Raw genomic sequence first — 17,709 nt, 5'->3', positions numbered from 1 at the left:
CTGGCTCTATCCTGGCTGCATGCTAAGGAGTCTCCTAGGGCCTAAACTGACCCATCAAAACCTGAATATGGGGGCTAGAGAGATGGCTAAGCAGTTAAGAGCACTAGCTGCTTTCAGGGAACCTGGGGTCAGTTCTCAGCACCCACCCACACAATGATTTATAGCTGTCCCCTAGAAACTCTCAGTTCCAAGGGATCTGGTACCCTCTCCTGGCCTCTGAGGGCACCAGGCATGCAAGCTGTGCATTTACATACATACAAGCAAGCATTCATACACATATGGACTCAAGCTCAGCATAGCTAGCTACAAACAAAAGACAAGAAGCAAAACAGCCAGTCAGACCTGGAAGAGCCAGGAAGCAGTTTCAAACACAGGGTTCAGGGCTGAACACTCTCCTTTCTCAGTTTCTGGCTCAGCAGCTAAGGAGAGCGTGTTCTGGACTCCTAACCTGAAACAGCTCTGTGGGAGGTCAGCCCTGAATGCCCTGGTGTGGCCTTGGCCTATCTATGGCTAACCAACAGTCTGGGCTCGGCAGCTGGGACATTTCCTCACTCCTGGCAAGTGGTCACCCCTGATGAGCCAACATCTTTCTTCTTGTATTGTCCCTAGGGCACTGTGGTTAACGAGGAGCTAGTGTGACTGTTGTGGGCCAGCATGTGGGATGTGTGCAGTCATCCTCAGCTAATTCCCATGCATCTCCCAGCATAGCTACAGCAATGCAGTGATTTTGAAAGGCCATGTATGTGTAGCTCAGCTTCTCTGATGACAACAGAAATCATACTTCAAACTTTACCAAAATGATACTCACTCTACTATGCCACACAATTAGAACTTGAGCAAAGTCAGAGAACATGTGCTCTGTCAATGCCACTGCCATGAATCACAGAGCACTGAAGACATCAACTTTACTGTCTGTCACTCTCCAGTACAGTTATAACCTACAAAAAAGGCTTGTTATGTTTTGATGAAAAAGTTAAAAGCCGGGCTGGAGAGGTGGCTCAGTGGTTAAGAGCACCGACTGCTCTTCCAGAGGTCCTGAGTTCAAATCCCAGCAACCACATGGTGGCTCACAACCACCCGTAATGGAATCCGATGCCCTCTTCTGGTGTGTCTGAAGACAGCTACAGTGTACTCATATACAAAATAAATAAATAAATCTTTAAAAAAGTTAAAAGCCACGTGTAGTCACAAGTGTTCATGCATATGTGAGCAAAGGTATTCTGCACTGGTTCAGCTGCAAGGCCAATGGTTTAGTCCCACAGCCCAGCACCTAGACAGTCGCCTTACCCTCTTTTTCCCTCTTTCCTTTTGTGTATGTTTTGTTTGAGACAAATGGCACACACAGGACAAGCTGGTATCAAACTCACTTCATAGCAGAGGATGACTTTGAACTCCTGATCCTCCTACCTCCATCCGAGTGCTGGGATCACAGGCTTGCACCAGCATCATGCCTGGCTGCCTCACTACTTCTAAAACCAAGCACTCGATGTGCTAATTTCATTTGAATGCCAGCATAATTCCTCTTGATTTGCAGTATCTGTCTTTTTAAAGCTCTCTTCTAGCACTAGGGACAGCAAACTACCATAAGCCTAAAGTGAGTTATATTTGGTATCAAAAGTTGAATATTCTTAGCCATCACATGCACAATACAGCCAGTGTCCACAGTCTGAGAAGAAGCTCCTCCTCTGGTCACCTTACCACAAACCACAGACTGAATGGCCAGCACTGGCTTCTAGCTTAGCCTTTTAGGCTGATTGAAGTACACAGGTCTGTGGGAGTGAGGGGTGAGACAGTGCACTCCAGATGCACGCTGTTTCCATATAGAATATCACCTACAGCACTACCACATGTATTTAAGTCTCTCCACAGAATAACCACAACTGTTTCTCCTACCCGACAGCCCAATCTTTAGATGAGCTGTCTGAGTACCCTGTGACATCCTATCTTGCAAAGGAACCATCTGCTATACCTGTGGGACACCGGCCCCTGGGCATGTGCCTCACAAACTGCTGCCATGTCCCAGCGCAATGGCCATGTCTTGTGATGCTGTCAGCAATGGAGCATTAAGCACAAAACAGCATGTAGGTGTGGGAAGTAAAAGTGTGTGTCTGCGCTCTCTGGGCCTGACAGGCTGCCAACCTGAAGGCAGGGCCCTGAGTAACTTTTACATTCCTCTGGTAAAATAACAGAATGCTGGCCTCATTGGCCAGTGAAGACAGGAAAACACATGGAGTTCTTCTTATTCTCACACACATATCACAACACTTCCCACACCAGTGGGGGAGTATTCACACATAAAGCACTTCTCCAGCACACACTGTCTGGGTTGCCAATTCCATTTGACTCTACATGGCCTACCCAGATACTGCATCAGATCCCACAGGTGGGCTCCACCCCACAAGACCTGACATACCCTAGCCCCCTGAAGATTGTGACCTATATGTTGAGGGTTCCTGCAGGCCCCTTATTGAGTCTGCATCACACTATGGAGTAGCCCAAAGAACTCTGGGGAGTGGGCTTATATCTGCCCACCACTCTACTATAAATGCCATGATGAAGGGTTACCACAACTACCACATCAGTGTGTCTCAGGAACAAGGCATGTGGGAGGAAGTGCCTCCCTTTCAGGCCCACCTCCCCATCTGGATATTTATTCACTCTGTCTTTTACTCTTTTGCTTTCTTTTGGTTTTTGTTGTTGTTGTTGTTGTTTTGTTTTGTTTTTTTGCTTTTGAGACAAGGAGTTCTTCCTATTCTCTCTCACATCACTCACACCAGGTAGGGGCTCTGGCAACCTAGCCTCCATTCTGCCTCCCAAGTGCTATCACCACACCCATTTCCTTTCTGAGGGTTTGTTTGTTTGTTTGTTTGTTTAATGTGTATGAGTACACTGTAGGTGTGTTCAGACGCACCAGAAGAGGGCATCAGATGCCATTACAGATGGTTATGAGCCACCATGTGGTTGCTGGGAATTGAACACAGTCAGTGCTCTTAACCGTAGCTAAGCCATCTCTCCAGCCCCTTTACTGAGGTTTTAAAGTACAGGCAGACTGATGCCATCACTGGCCTCAGTCACCCTCCCTTCCCTATAGGCTAGGGAAGGGATGGGACTGAGATCCCCAAGTTCTTGGAGTTACCTTGAACTTCCTGATGCCCAGCCCCAACCTGAGACAACATGGGCACTCAGACTCACTTGTGACCCACAAAGGATGTTCCTACCACTCTGAAGAATCTTAATGGAAAAGAGGTATAGACTAGGACAAAGACCAAACCCAGAATTCTTGTCACAGTCTCACACTCGTCATCAACTGAGAACCACTTCATATTTACAGGTCAGCAGATGTCAGGCAACATCCAAATACTGAACACCATGACACTACTTTCCAAGGCTGCTCATCAGGAGGAGCTGCACACAAGTGTCTCTGAAGACAAACTTGACACCCTGCAGAGAGCACCTGCACTGCTAAAGGAGTCACTTTGGATGCCTTTCTGCCAAGTTCACTTAAGAATGGCATTCTGACATATGGATTTCCAGACATTGCATCTGAGGGAGATCTAGAGCTGCTTCAAAACCTGGGAGAAGGGGTTGGGGATTTAGCTCAGTGGTAGAGCGCTTGCCTAGGAAGCGCAAGGCCCTGGGTTCGATTCCCAGCTCGAAAAAAAGAACCAAAAAAAAAAAAAAAAAAACCTGGGAGAATACAAGACACACTGATTTGCATTGGAACATATGCAGAAGACATAGATCTCTCTCTCTCTCTCTCTCACACACACACACACACACACACACACACACACACACACACACACACACACACACACACCTACCTCAGCCTCAGTGGCTGCAAGCAAAAAACTTCAGGTCACCATTTCTGCTTTCATACGGCATACCTTTGGATGCCCTTGGTCAGAAATGTTCCAGAATGAATGGAAGGTCAGGTAGAAAACCAGAACTGAAAGGTGTCTTGCTCAAGAGTTCTCCTGGCATTGAGGAACACGTGCGCCCTGGTATGGCCAGCTTATTACAGCATTTCCTGACATTCTGCTGACAGCCCAGGAAACACAAATGCTCCAGTGTTCAAGATCACAAAATAATTTAGCTGAACTTGAAAGAAAGGCCCTGGATGCTTGTTTATGAAGTTTTCCCTAACAAGAAGAACTGCCTACCGGAAAACACATAAAAAGACGTAAGTGATGGATGGGAAAGATAAGAAGAAAGGGCCATTGTCAACCCAGGAAGAGTCGGACACGCCCCATCTCCCTGCCCATCACAGCCCTCCCACACAGTTCTCAGGGGCCCACTAAAGCCCTATAAGTAACCAGCCTTCTGAGAGCTCCCAGCCCTTCAGACCTCTGCTGTTCCTCTCTCAGTCCTCCTTCCACAGCCTCCCTGTATCCAACCAGGGATCCCAGGTCCCACTCCACCCCTGCTGCTAACTCTTCCCACAAACTGTATGTGAAGAGCTAAGCTTCTGTCTGTGAGGCACTCGGGTGACGTAGCCTTCACCTGCAGCTTACTGCAGCACCACCAGCAGCTTACTGCATTCTGAAAAATGTACTGTCAATGGCCAAGCCTTAGCTAAGCACCTAGCAAAGTTTAAGAGTCTGCATATGAAGCTGATCTTCAATTTCACCTCTGATAGCTGATGTTCGTCCTGAGCTTCCAGGGTAGATTCTGAGTGCTTAGGCTTTGTAAACTAGCTTGACAAGCAAGCTAGATCACAAACAGTTTTACCCCATAACTTAACAAGCAGCATCTTAAAAGGAAAAGGGCACCAATCTAATCAAAGGCACCATACTAAAGATTCCTTCCTACTTTATGGTGACACTAAGACAACAGAATCACAAACTCAAGAATGAGAGGCTGCCCATGGCTGGGCTGGGGGAGTCTACCCAGTGTGCTTGAAGCCTGGCTTCATCTCCAATACTACAGAAACCAGGCACAACGGCAGCAGTGGGGAAGCAGAAGTAAGAGGATTGGGAGTTCAAGGTTTGAGGTTAGCCTGAGCTTCATGGGACCCTGCTTGAAAAGGGGTAGGTAAGGAGAGAGAGGAACAGAGAGGGAGGGAGGGAGGGAGGGAGGGAGGGAGGCAGGCAGGCTAGCTTTTTTGTTGGTTTGAGACAGGGTCTTACATTGGTCTGGAACAGAGTGATCTCCCTTTGGGTCCCTGAAGGGAGCTGGGATAATAGGCATGGGTCCTGTTAGTTTGAAATTTACTAAGCAAAAAGAAAATGGACAAAGATACTAAGGTAAATGCCCATAAGATAAAAAATTATAGCCATGCAGGGGTGGCACACACGTTTAATTCAAGAACTCAGGAGTCAGAGGCAGGGGGATCTCTGTGAGTTCAATGTCAGTCTGGTTTACAGAGTAAGCTCCAGGACAGGCAGAGCTGCACAGAGAAACCCTGTCTCTAAAAACAAGGAAAAAAAGGAGGTAGAGGAAGAGGAGGAAGAAAAGGGAAGGAAGGAAAAGAAAAATTAAAGTAAATCTACATCTGTTTTTAGATTTTTTATTAATTTTTATTTTATGTGCATGATTGTTTTATAATCACATGTGTGAAGTGTCAGTGAAAGCAAGAGGGTATCAGATCCTGACACCTCACAACCATGAGCCAACATAAGGGGACTGGGAATTGAACCAGGCTCCTTCAGAAGCAAACAGTCAGTGCTCTTAACCTGAGTCATCTCTCCAGCCCCTAATGTCTTTGCTTTCAAATACATTCCTGTTCTTACATATGGGTGTACACGTGTATGTAGGAGGGTGTGTACTTACGTGTGTGAAATGTGGAGGGCAGGGGTCTACCTTTGGTGTCATGCCTCCGGAGCCATCCATCTTGGGTTTTTTTTTGTTTTGTTTTTTTCTTTTTCTTTTTTTCGGAGCTGGGGACCGAACCCAGGGCTGGCCTGGAACTTCAGGTTAGTTTTGTTGGCTAGCAAAACCTACAGTTTCACCTGTCCCCACCTCCTGGGCGATGGCACACCCCGTTTTTGTTTCTATCATCATTATTTATGTATGGATGTTTTGTCTGCATGTATGTCCATGCAGAGTCCAGAAGAAAACATCAGATCCTCTGGGACAGGAGTTACAGATTCTTACAAGTGAGTGCTAGGAATTGAACTTGGATCCTCTTAAAGAGTCATCTCTCTAGCTCAACACCCAACTTTTTTATATGGGTTCTTGGAACTGAGCCCAGGTCTTCATGCTTTCAAGGCAAACATCTTACCAACTGAGCTCTTGCCCCCAGCACATCCCTCAACTCTCTAACAGAAGTTTTCTTACATGAAGAAACCCTCAGAGCCTGTTATAGCAGGAAGCCATTAAGGAAGACACAAGCTTCTCTACTCCTGTCTATCTTACTATGAGGCTGCTGCTGACTAGGGCCTTTTGTTTTGATTTGTTGTTTTGTTTTCTGAGACAAGGTTTCCCTGTGTAGCCCTGGTTGTCCTAGAATTCTCTCTGTAGACCAGGCTAACCTCAAACTCAGAGATTTGCCTGCCTCTGCCTCTGGGGTGTTGGGATTAAAGGCTTGCACCACCACCACCTGGTAAGTCCACATCTTTAAATGAGCAAAAATGGTAAAACTGATGGTTGTGACAAGAAAGAACGACTCTAGACACGTATCCTCAGAAAGATGGCAGTCTTTACCTCACTGTTCTGTGTCATCTCCTCCTTATGCAGTAGAATGACTCTCCAGGGTTAAGTTACAACTAAGGATTATGATGGTCTCAAAGCCCAGAAAAGTATGGTCTCCACATGAAGACAGCAAGCTGTCAGCCTATATCCCAGAGGCTCTGCCCTGCACCAGCAGTATGCAGGCCAGGGTCATCAACCGTTCTGATGTCTACTGTCCAGGTAGAACAGGTACACATTAGGATAGCTAACTTATACCAGCATCTAGCTCTTCCCAGATGGCCCTGCACAGAGGAACTGCAGCTCCATAAAGGTAAGCACAGGCATACAGATGGGTAGCATGCAGGGCTGCCCACAAGAATGTGCTCCCCAGCAGGCTCTTTATTCACTCCTCAACTTTTTTTTGGAACAAGTATTTCTATGATTTGTAGAAAAAAAAAAAGTGCAGTGCAGACTCTCTCTGGTCTACTGCCTGTATTCTAGCCACTACCAATATAGCCACAGACGCCCATGCTTGTCTGTGTAGAAAAGACAATCAGAGACCAGAGTAAAAGTAACAAGGGCAGTGACATGATGGAACTCTGGGAAAGATGGCGGTCCACTAGGACAGTGTCCCCTCACAAGTTTCCTGACAATCTCAGTGAGGAAGTGGGGATTACTGTCATGTGAGGTATACTGATCCACAGTTCACTCTCCACAGATTTGCAGGCCTGTCACAGTTCAGCTAGGCTGCTTCTGTGTGCTGTGTTTTGGCATGTAGCATCTGAGCCCCTTTTCTATGTATGGTCCACCCCCAAGGAGTAGCATGTACTCCAATCATGTACTGTCCTAACCTCTACAGCAAAGGCTGGTCACCATCACTGCTGAAGGGAAGGATAGCTCCTATAGAGGTAGTCACTGAACCAGCAGTGTCGCTGGCAACACAGGGCTCAAGCTCCAGACCAGCACCTTCTCCGGGCCTTCACAGAGAGAATGGGTCACATGGCAGTCTTCCTTCATAAACATCAGTCCTCCTCAAAGGCCTTCAGGTTACTGCTCTCTGTGAACTCTCCATAGGCTGTCTGTACAGAACCTGGCTAGCCTGCAGATGTTAGACACTAGAGAACTTGAGCCACTCTACACTGCCCTGGAAGCACCCACACTATGTATGGAGGAAGGGCTGGAGTTGTAGACGTTCAACACTTTATGGTGCTCACTGTAGTCCTTCATCTCCACTTCTTTCATTGGTCACATGAATTTCTGGAACCTCAAAGAAATACTTTCTTCACAATGGTTCACCTCGGTGACCCCAAGAATGGGGAGGCTGACAGCCACCATATATGGACTGACTATGAACATCAGGTTATGTGCTGAGCATGTTACACTGCTGTCCTCACAACCTAAAGTAAGGCTCACAGCAAAGAGCAGAAATAGAGCAACATCCCAGACCCACACACTCTTAAAACCTCAAAGCCAAGCACTAGCATGCAACCCTCTACAAGACACAGAACCAGCAGTCATGAAGCTCTCTCCACTTCTTGTCTCAAAGTCCCTTTCCTACATTAGAGACAGGGATGCAGCCCTGTCCACCCTCAGGAGGAAAAGACCTCAACACTATAGAAGGGTGCCTACCAGTGTCCCTCCCACCTGGCCTGACCAACCTTCAACTCATCTTTAATCACTGGCCTTTTGTGGCAGTTCCTGCCTCTAATTCAGTGACTGTACAGACAAAACACGGAGCCAGAGAGTGCTTAGGACCGTCAGCATTCACACTTCCACAGGCGCTCCTAGGACCCCATCATAACACACCTCACCTGAGCCTGGGTGTCAGTCTACTCTGTGACGACCCCAGAAAGAAGTGCCTCTAACACATTTTGATCTGCAGATCTGTTACTTGTCCTAACACGCTATTTTGCAGAGAAAGAACCCTAGGCCTCAAAAGGTTACAGAACATAACAGAACCAAAGCCACCTCTCTACTGAGGGGCCATGTGATTCTCACTCCGCCAGGCTGCACAGGCTGCATGCAGCATGTGCTCAGTGAAGGGAGAGATAAGGGAGAAGTATGCCCAACATGACATACAAATCAGGGCTGAGGGACATGGCATTCTCAAGTATCACCTCTACGTCCTCTGTTGTTCCAATTATCTCAACATGCACCACAGTTGCAGTCAATGCATTCAGTTACCAGGGACTAAGAGTTGACTGACAGGAAAGAAGACAGCAGCTAAATAGCAGAGGCACTAGCAGGAAAGAAGGGTATCTGTGAGGAGGGAAGGCGACTGAGGGATGGCAATGCAGTGAATAGGATCAAAATGCACTATGCTCAATTATGAATATGTCATGGACTCATTATTATATAGATAAGACTATATTATATATGTACACACACATATGGCAATTTTAAAATTGGCTTGGGCAGGCAGAGTGGCTACAGAAGGCCAACACTTGTAGAAAGGCACTTGCCAGCAAGCCTAGAACCCACATGGCAGAAAAAAAGAACGACTCCTACAAGTTGTTCTCTGACCTCCACACTTATGCCACGGCATATACATGTATAGTTACATTACATAATACATACATACATACATATATACATGCACAAGCAAAATGCTCACACATATAAAAATAAATATATTTTTAAAATTAGTGACACACACATTACACATGACACATTTGAACTCCTTCGTCCTGTGCTAGGAAAAATATGAAGAGAAACAACAGGAAGCCAAGTGTCCTGGTAACCTGAGCACAGGAGCTGCAGATAAAAGGAGACATCTTAACCACAAGTAACTCTCAAGATTCTGGGCACCAGGGAGGGGATAAAAAAAAGCCAGGCATGTTGGCACACATACAGCCTTCATCACAGCACTCAGGAGGTAGAGGCAGATGATCTCTGTGAGTCTGGTAAATAGGGCGAGTTCCAGGACAGACAGAACTGTTAACATAGTAAGTAAGGCCTTGTCTAAAAGTACCACTCTCCCCCGACCTGGGGGGTGAGGGTGGGGAGAAGAGACTTTGGACATGAGAGAAACCAACCTCAGAATCAGGAAATCAGCTCATCTGCTTGTGACATTTGTGTGCTATGTACCCACCAATTCTCCTGCACTATGCTTTCAGCATAAGGAACACAAAAGCACTAAACTACTAGGTGTCTGGCTGTACCTCAGGTTCTGATCCAATGGGGATGGAGAACAGCTGTATGGAGGGACAGAAGGACAGCTGAAGACCCTCTGTCACAGAAGCAGCACTGCAGTTCAATACAATAGGCTGGAGATATCTGAGGGGTACTGCTGTGCACCCAATCTTGTCCCAGTCAAGAGAGCTCTGGAGCCAGACTGCCTGAGCTCAGATGCATGCCACTACCTGGTGCCTGCAGAACCCTCAGCTGGTGGCCAGGCCTCAGTGGACTATCAACCTGTTAGAGCACCACTGTGAGCATCAGAGGCTAGCCAAGGTCAGAGGCAATGGGTATCAATCAGTGCACCCCATCTTCCCAGTACCCCCATACCCAGCACAGGGTGTGCTGAACTCACATCAAACAAGCAACAAGTGCTGGCTAGATAGAAACCAGAAACCACCATTCATGATATATCAATAAGAGAACCCAAAGCAATGAGTGATATAACATAGGAGACAAGTAGGCAGATATCCTCCTTCCTAAGGACACAACTTCCTTATCCTGGCTGTCACAAGGGAAAAAGAGTAGAGTGGGATGTATCTTCTAGAGATAGTCAGAAATAGTGAGAGACATGGCAAGGCATACTTTTAAACTATGCAGCCAAATACTCTCCACTCATTAAGAAGAAAGCTCACATACCTATTTGTATAACGCCTTCAAATAACACAAGAAACAAGAAACCAGCTTGCCTGGACTCTCTTGACCTGAGCTTAATGTTGTAGAGCCATATAGAAGCAAAGTAGAAAGCCACACAGAATGCCTTTAGGCACTTCCAACAATTGGACCTCAGTTCAGTCAAGGCACTGAAGTCCTTGGCATTTTAATTTGCATAAAAGTTTGGTCACAGACTCCTCAAGTTGATACTCCAACCCATTCAGCACTGCAGGAGGACTTCCTCTGTCACCATCTGACCCACTTTATCTGAAGTGGAGGAAAAGAGAGCTTGGGAGTTCCAGAGATCCACTGCTTCAGAGTACCAACTCTTGGCAGGCAGCATTTCGGTTTTCCTATGCGTGATTGGCCTGCAACACAACACTACCACTTGAAAGCTATGTCTACATTAGCCCTGGCACAGTTTAAGCTGCATAGGCCGGCGGGTGATCAGCCCATCTGCAAAGCAGAAAAACATGGGAATGCAGGATATGCTTCAAGCTTCCAAATTTATTTTTGGAGCAAAATGAAATTTCCTCCTCAGAATAAGAATGAGACTCTATGAAATGCAAAAGGGTGAACTCCACAGGCCCGCCCCTGGCAAAAGGGCCTCAGCCCAGCAGCCAGCCAGCTCCAGCCAAACCCTTGCTTTTAGCCACAGTACAAAAAACCCACAAAGTAGAAGAAACATTTTGTCCATATTTCTGGGCCCATTACAGTAACTGCTCAGGACCCAGCACCACAGTATCCACAGCCACCTGTCCAGACAGTGAGACAAGGCTCTCCAGTCGGCATTTCCATACAGCTCTCTCTTGTTATACTACTTTGTGCCTCTCTGATGGTCTTGACTGTCAACTCTATGGAATTTAGTCAGCTAGCAGACATACATCTGAGAGGTTTAACTAATGAGGAAGACCTGTCCCAAATGTAGGATGCTCCATCCAGTATGATGTGTTTCCATACTGAATAAAAATGGAAAAAGCAGAGAGCCAGATGAATTGAATTCATCATCTCCTGCTTTCTGATAGGGTTGTGATGTGTCCAGATGCCTCAGGCTTCATCATGACCCTTCCTGCCTTTATGGAATGGACCTTCTTAAACTGTAAGTTGAAAATAAACAATTTCTCCCTTAAGTTGCTTCTGGTCAGTTACCTACTCATAGAAACAAGGAAAGTAATACAGAAAATTGGAACCAATGAAGAAGACTGTTGTGATACTGACCATGTGATCTCAGGCCTCTGAACCTCGTTTGTGTGAGGCACAGGAAAGACTGAAGCTAGAGGCTAGAGAAACCTGGAATGCCGTAAACAGAGCTTAATGGACCCCTCTGACAGGAGCTTGAAAGACCAGAATGCTAAAAGAAACACACAGAGAAGGCCTGGCTCAGAGAATAAGGAAATCCCAAAACAGCATGACCTACACTGTACAATGACCGCTACTCACTTCACTTACTCAGCTCTGTGGTACAGAACCAACAGGCAGGTGCAGAAAACACAACTGTCATCTTTAGAGATTAGCACCACTGAAGAGGAGCTCACACTCCACACTGGGACATCAGTAAAGATATCCTGAAAGCAAGACCTCACCCACATGAAGCCTCCAGCTCATGAAAACTCAGATTCAGATCAAAGTGCAGAACTTTTGCTAAGAAAGCAAATGAAGGGATCACTTGCTCAAAAGCAAGGCCAAGGGAGGGTTTGTGTAGGTTCAGCCACCAGGGTACACAGATGTCACTACAACTGTGATGGCAGGGGCCAGACCATGTCTAGATCTGGCAGCACAACTTGGCAACATCACTCATATGGTCTCGCAAACATGTAAAATACCATGACAAAGAGGGGTCATGGATGCTGTGCTGGCTAGTTTCTGTCAACTTGACATAAACTAGAGTCATCTGAGAAAAGGAAGCCTTCACTGTGAAAATGCTATCATAAGATCAAGCTGCAGGCAAGCCTGCTGGGTGTTTTTTTTAATAGTGATGGATGCAGGAGGGCCCAGTCCATTGTGCCATCCCTATAAGAAAGCAGACTGGCTCTCTCCATCTCCTATTTGTGCGCTCTCTCTCTCTCTCTCTCTCTCTCTCTCTCTCTCTCTCTCTCTCTCTCTCTCTCTCTCCTCCCCCTCTTTCCCCCCATCTTCTTTCTGTTCCCACATTCTCAGCCAGCCTCCTCTTCCTCTCTTCTCTCTCTGTCCTTCTCTGCCCCCCTCTTTCTCTGTCTCTATTCCTTTCCCATAAAATTTTGAGAGACAGAGACAGAGACAGAGACAGAGAGACAGAGAGCACGCATGTGCAAGCAAGCAGACCGAGCAATCCATAAGAAGCAAGTCAATAAACAGCATTGCTCTTGGTCTCTGCATCTGTTCCCTGACTCCAGGTTCCTGCCCTGATGATTCTTTCTTCATGATGGACCGTGTCTTGGGAGTATAAGGTGAAACAAACCCTTCCTTCCACAAGCTGCTTTTGGAAGAGGCTTATACCACATTTCAGAAAGCTTCTCAGGCCAGGCAGTATGTGTCAGGGTCAAGAATCCCCTACAAAGAGGAGTTGTGAAGGTGATACCTGCATTGCTGTGGAGATCCCAGAGGATTTAAAGACATCTGCTGGGAAAAGCTGCAGGCAGCATGCAGCTCACCAAGACACCAAGACACTGCTACAGGCAACACAAGTAGGGGCGGTCACCAAAGCTACTGATGCCCTGAGTCCACTAAGGGCCCAGATGACAGGTATGACCCTGCCAGACCTGCCACTTGGCTGCCAGGTCCTTCCTTGTCATCCTCGCTCCTCCCTTTTAGCGCAGAAATGTTTACACTGCAGTGATGCACACTAGAAACCTATTTTTTATCATCTAGCTTTTTATTAGAAGGGCTCATATTGAACAACTGCCTTGTGTCTCAGAAGAAGCTGGACTTTTGAACACAGAAACATTAAGACTGTGGAGCCAGCACTTGGCAGGCAGAGGCAGGTGATTTCTGTGAGTTTGAGGCCACCCTGCCTTTATAGTGAGTTCCAGGACTCTTATAGTCAGAGCTATATAAAGAGACCTTATCTCAAAAAAAAACAAAAACAAAAGGAAAACCCAGGGGCTAGAGAAATGGCTTTCTGGTTAAAAGCATGCACTGCTCTACCAGATGACCAGAGTTCAATTCCTGGCACCCATGTCAGATAACTCATCAACACTAGAAGCTCCAGCTCCAAGGGGTCCAACTCCTCTGGCCTTCATGAATGCCTGCACACACATGTATACACTCACACAACAGACATACATACACACACATACATACAATTTTTAAAAAAATCCAGGTGTGGTGGTACATGTCTTTAATCACAGCACTGAGGAAACAGGCACAGATCTCTGTGAGTTCCAAAGCCAGTCTGATCTACATGTGGAGTTCTAACACTCTGGAGACAAAGGAGAATCTTGAGTTCAGAAATTTGAGACAGCCCTAAGCAGCAAAGACAGACCCTATCATAAGTTAATGGAGCAGTGGTACACACCTTTAACCCAGGCACTCAAGGAGGCAAAGGCAGAGGCAGGTGGATTCCTGTGCATTTTGAGACCAGCCTGGTCTAAATCTACATGATTTTCACAACAGTGAAGTAACCTGACAGCAGGAGAGCCGACTCTTGCACATTTCAGGAGTTGCAGGTGAACCTGCCCCAAGGGTATGAGGTAGGAGAGCTGGCCCTGCCACTCATCTCCTCTGTGGTGGTACGGAGAAAGAAGAGATAGATACCCTCCACCTCCCTTGCCCCTCACTACCTGCAGCAGGTGGGAGACCTGGTCCTGGGGTCATGACATTATGAGAGCTGTCCCTACCCCTCACCAAATGCATTCTGGAGAACAAGCCCTGCACGGCAGAGATGACCCTGATGGCTAGGAAGTGGACAAGCCAGCCCTGAGGGTACAAGAATGGGAGAGCTAGTTCCACCACTTGTCTACCATGCCTTGACATGGGTGAAGGAGAGACACCCCTACCTTGTCCCTTGCCACCTATGGCAGGCAGGAGAGCTGGCCCTGAGGTCATCAAAGCAGGAAAGCTGGCCCTATCCCTCACCTACTGCAGCACTCAGGAGAGCAGGCCCTGCATCTTGCCTGGACAGCACAGTAGAGCTGGATCTGGAAGTGGGGTTGCAGGTAAGCCAGCAACCTTAGCTGAAAAACAACAGTCCTGCCTAGTCTGCTGTGCAGTGGCTCAGACAAAAGAGAGATGGGTGCCTCCTCCCCTCCCTGTCCCTCACTATCTAGGGTGGGCAAGAGAGCTGGCCACAGGATCATAGATCCTGGACCTCAACTGGGCAGCAGGGTAGAGCTGGCACTGGTGAGCCCTCTCCAAAAGCAGCAGCACCAACAGGACGACCAACTCAGATACCTCTCAGGCCCAGAGTCAGAGCTTTGAATTGGTCCACCCCAACATCGATCCTTTCGATGAACTGCTGGAGTGCATGAAGGGGGTCAGTCCTGCAGATCCAAAACTACAGAATCTCCATGACACGGCACCAACAAGATATCCCAGAGGAGTCCTATAAGGATTCAGTACTGATGGTGTAATAAAAGCCACAAGCCTAATAACAGACTACTGAGACACTGCAATGAACACTTGCAAGCACAGAAGTATGGACAGAGGGTATACTGTGGGATACACTACAGCTTCCACAAAGAGAAATTTGTTCCCTCTGTGGTGGGGAGGTTGTAAGGGTGGAGAGTGGGTAGGACGGGGAGATGAGTGGGATTGGGGTGAACGATGTGAAAGTCACAAAGAACCAATAAAAAGTTGAAAGATTAATAAATGGGGCTGGAGAGATGGTTCAGGATACTTGCTGCTCAGCCTGGTTACCTGAATTTGATCTCCAGAACTCATGGTAAAGAGAACTGAACGTAGAAAGTTGTCCTCTGATTCACTCACACACACAGTCAATCAGTTACTCTAATAAATTTTAAATAAATAAGAATGAATACACCTTGCCAAGCAACCAGAGTTTCCAGGGACTAAGCCACTACCCAAAGACTATACATGGACTGACCCTGGACTCTGACCTCATAGGTAACAATGAATAGCCTAGTAAGAGCACCAGTGGAAGGGAAGCCCTGGGTCCTGCTAAGACTGAACCCCAGTGAACTAGACTGTTGGGGGAGGGTGGCAATGGGGGAGGGGGAGGGAACACCCATAAGGAAGGGGGGAGGGAAGGGATGTTTGCCCGAAACCGGGAAAGGGAATAACACTGAAATGTACATAAGAAATACTCAAGTTAAAAAAAAAAAAAAAAAAAAAGGATGGATGGTCTTGGTGGGCACCAGACATGCATGTGGTACAGACATAGTTACAGAAAAAAGACCCAAACACATAATTCAACAAACTCTGTGATTAAGCCCAGGAAACGGTCTAAGGTAGTAGTCATAGTATTGAGGAAACTTTTCTGTGTTTGAAGTTTTACCAAAATAAAATCAGGAAAAGGAAGAGGGGAAAAAAAAAAAAAAAGAATGAATACACTTAACTATATATCAAATATATAATTATTTTGTTAGTGTGGCCATGCTAAATCACTTTAAAACCCAGTAGTATTTTGAAAAAATATTATTTTAACTGCACATTCTTAGTATATACTTATTCTCAGCCACTCCCCACAAAACTGTTAAGAAATCCTGTCAGCCAGATGTATTGATATACTCTTGTAACCACAGTGTTCAGGAGGCTGAAGCTGGAAGACTAACTATAGAATTTATAGGCTAGAGAGGATCATCTCAAAGGAAAGAAAGAAAAAAAACCCTTCATTCAAAAAGTTACTAAATTATTTTACTAGTAAAACTATTTATTTTATGTATATACTCCTTTTGTTTTGCTTCACTTTTTAAACAGGGTCTCCTATAAGGCTGACCCAAGCTCTCTATGTAGCCAAGGTAACTAAACTTTTAAATCTTTTCATTTCCACTTCCCACATGCTGGGATTACAGACATCATCAGTGCATCCAGCTTTTCCCCCCAGAGTCTGACCAGTAACAAGGAGCACAGCCCCCAGTAGTAACTTTTAAGTATTTCCCACAAAAGGAACCGGGTTCTAAACGGTTTGCTACCAGGCAGGAAAGTACTAAGCAAGCCTGGGACACATTTTGTACCAGAAAACAATTTAACACTCCAAACTAATAGTGTCTTAGCAGAAGGACCCAGGGGCCAACCTGGAGGATTTGAGCAAGTCTGAGCCCAGCCTAGGCTACATGAGAGCCTGTCTCAATCAAAAGGAGCTGTCAACTTAGCAAACAAAAGCCAGAAAATAGCATTTCTGTTGCTAGTGTTATAGACTGAGGAAGAAAACCAGGGCCTCACACACTCTAGGAAAGCCCTCTACCACTGAGCTGCATTCTAGCCAGAGCATTAATATTTTGGAATATCTTTGGAGTCAGCAAAACCTGTTGCCCATTGTCTTTACATAGCTAACAGGCAGAGGCCAGGGCAGGAAAGGCCTGAAGGAGGGGTGTCACACTTCCCATGAAGCTGCCAGACAACAGGTATGATCCACACTGGGAGTCAGCAAAGGTAGAAAAGTGACATGCAGCTCTGAGATGCAGTTTTATCTTGAAAACTAGGGTGATCTGAGGGGCTGACATTTAGAAAGACTATGGCATACAGTTGGGGATGTGGCTTATTTGGTAGAATTCTTGTATACAACCTCTGAGTCTGATCCCCAGTAGCACATAAAATGTGGGTGGTGACACATGCCTATAATCCTAGTTTAAGATGCTCAGGCAGTGAATTAGAGGCTAATCTGGACTGCATGAGACCCTGCCTTTTAGCAAAAAAAAAAAAAGAAGAAGAAGAGAGAGGAGGAGGAGGAGGAGCAGGAGGAGGAGGAGGAGGATGAGGAGGAAGAAGAGGAGGAGGAGGGAGAGGAGGAAGAAGATAGCACTTAAGCCACATGTGAGCCAAGATATGACAGTGAAGGCCAAAAAGCCACTTTCCACACTCTGCCCCTCAAATCCCAGATGAGCATGGCTGTGTTTCTTGGAGTTTCAGCCCTGTTCAAACAGAACTCAGAGTTTCTCTTGCCTCACTTCACCCAGCTAAAGCCATGTAAGCAATGTAGTGCTCTCTGTAAACTGAATACTTAGCGCTGGAATGGGACCTGGGTAAACACATAAGCTGTATACAACAGGAAAACCCTGTGTATCTATGCACTCTGTCCTATGGATCCCACTCTATGGAGGGAGAGCCGAGGCACATGTCCACTGCAGTAGGAAGGACTGCTGTCTAACCAGTGCCTCCCAGGGCTGTCCA

At 46.5% G+C, this 17,709-nt stretch overlaps 2 protein-coding genes across 7 annotated transcripts in view; one reads left to right on the top strand and one right to left on the bottom strand.

Moving 5' to 3' along the window:
• Nucleotides 1-17,709, bottom strand: part of Ppfia1 (PTPRF interacting protein alpha 1) — a 78,296-nt gene that overhangs the window by 50,255 nt on the left and 10,332 nt on the right. The gene's annotated exons all lie outside the window — the stretch shown is intronic.
• LOC116890822 overlaps nt 5,229-17,709 on the top strand; it is a 36,273-nt gene continuing 23,792 nt past the window's right edge. The window contains 6 exon segments of the mRNA XM_032891326.1: nt 5,229-5,246; nt 9,309-9,397; nt 14,688-14,760; nt 14,825-14,935; nt 14,938-14,959; nt 16,450-16,455. Of these exon segments, the coding sequence (XP_032747217.1) occupies nt 5,229-5,246; nt 9,309-9,397; nt 14,688-14,760; nt 14,825-14,935; nt 14,938-14,959; nt 16,450-16,455 (319 nt within the window).

The sequence above is a fragment of the Rattus rattus genome, chromosome 2 (assembly GCF_011064425.1).
Source record: "Rattus rattus isolate New Zealand chromosome 2, Rrattus_CSIRO_v1, whole genome shotgun sequence".
Taxonomy (NCBI): domain Eukaryota; kingdom Metazoa; phylum Chordata; class Mammalia; order Rodentia; family Muridae; genus Rattus; species Rattus rattus.
This window is presented reverse-complemented; position numbering and strand designations above follow the sequence as displayed.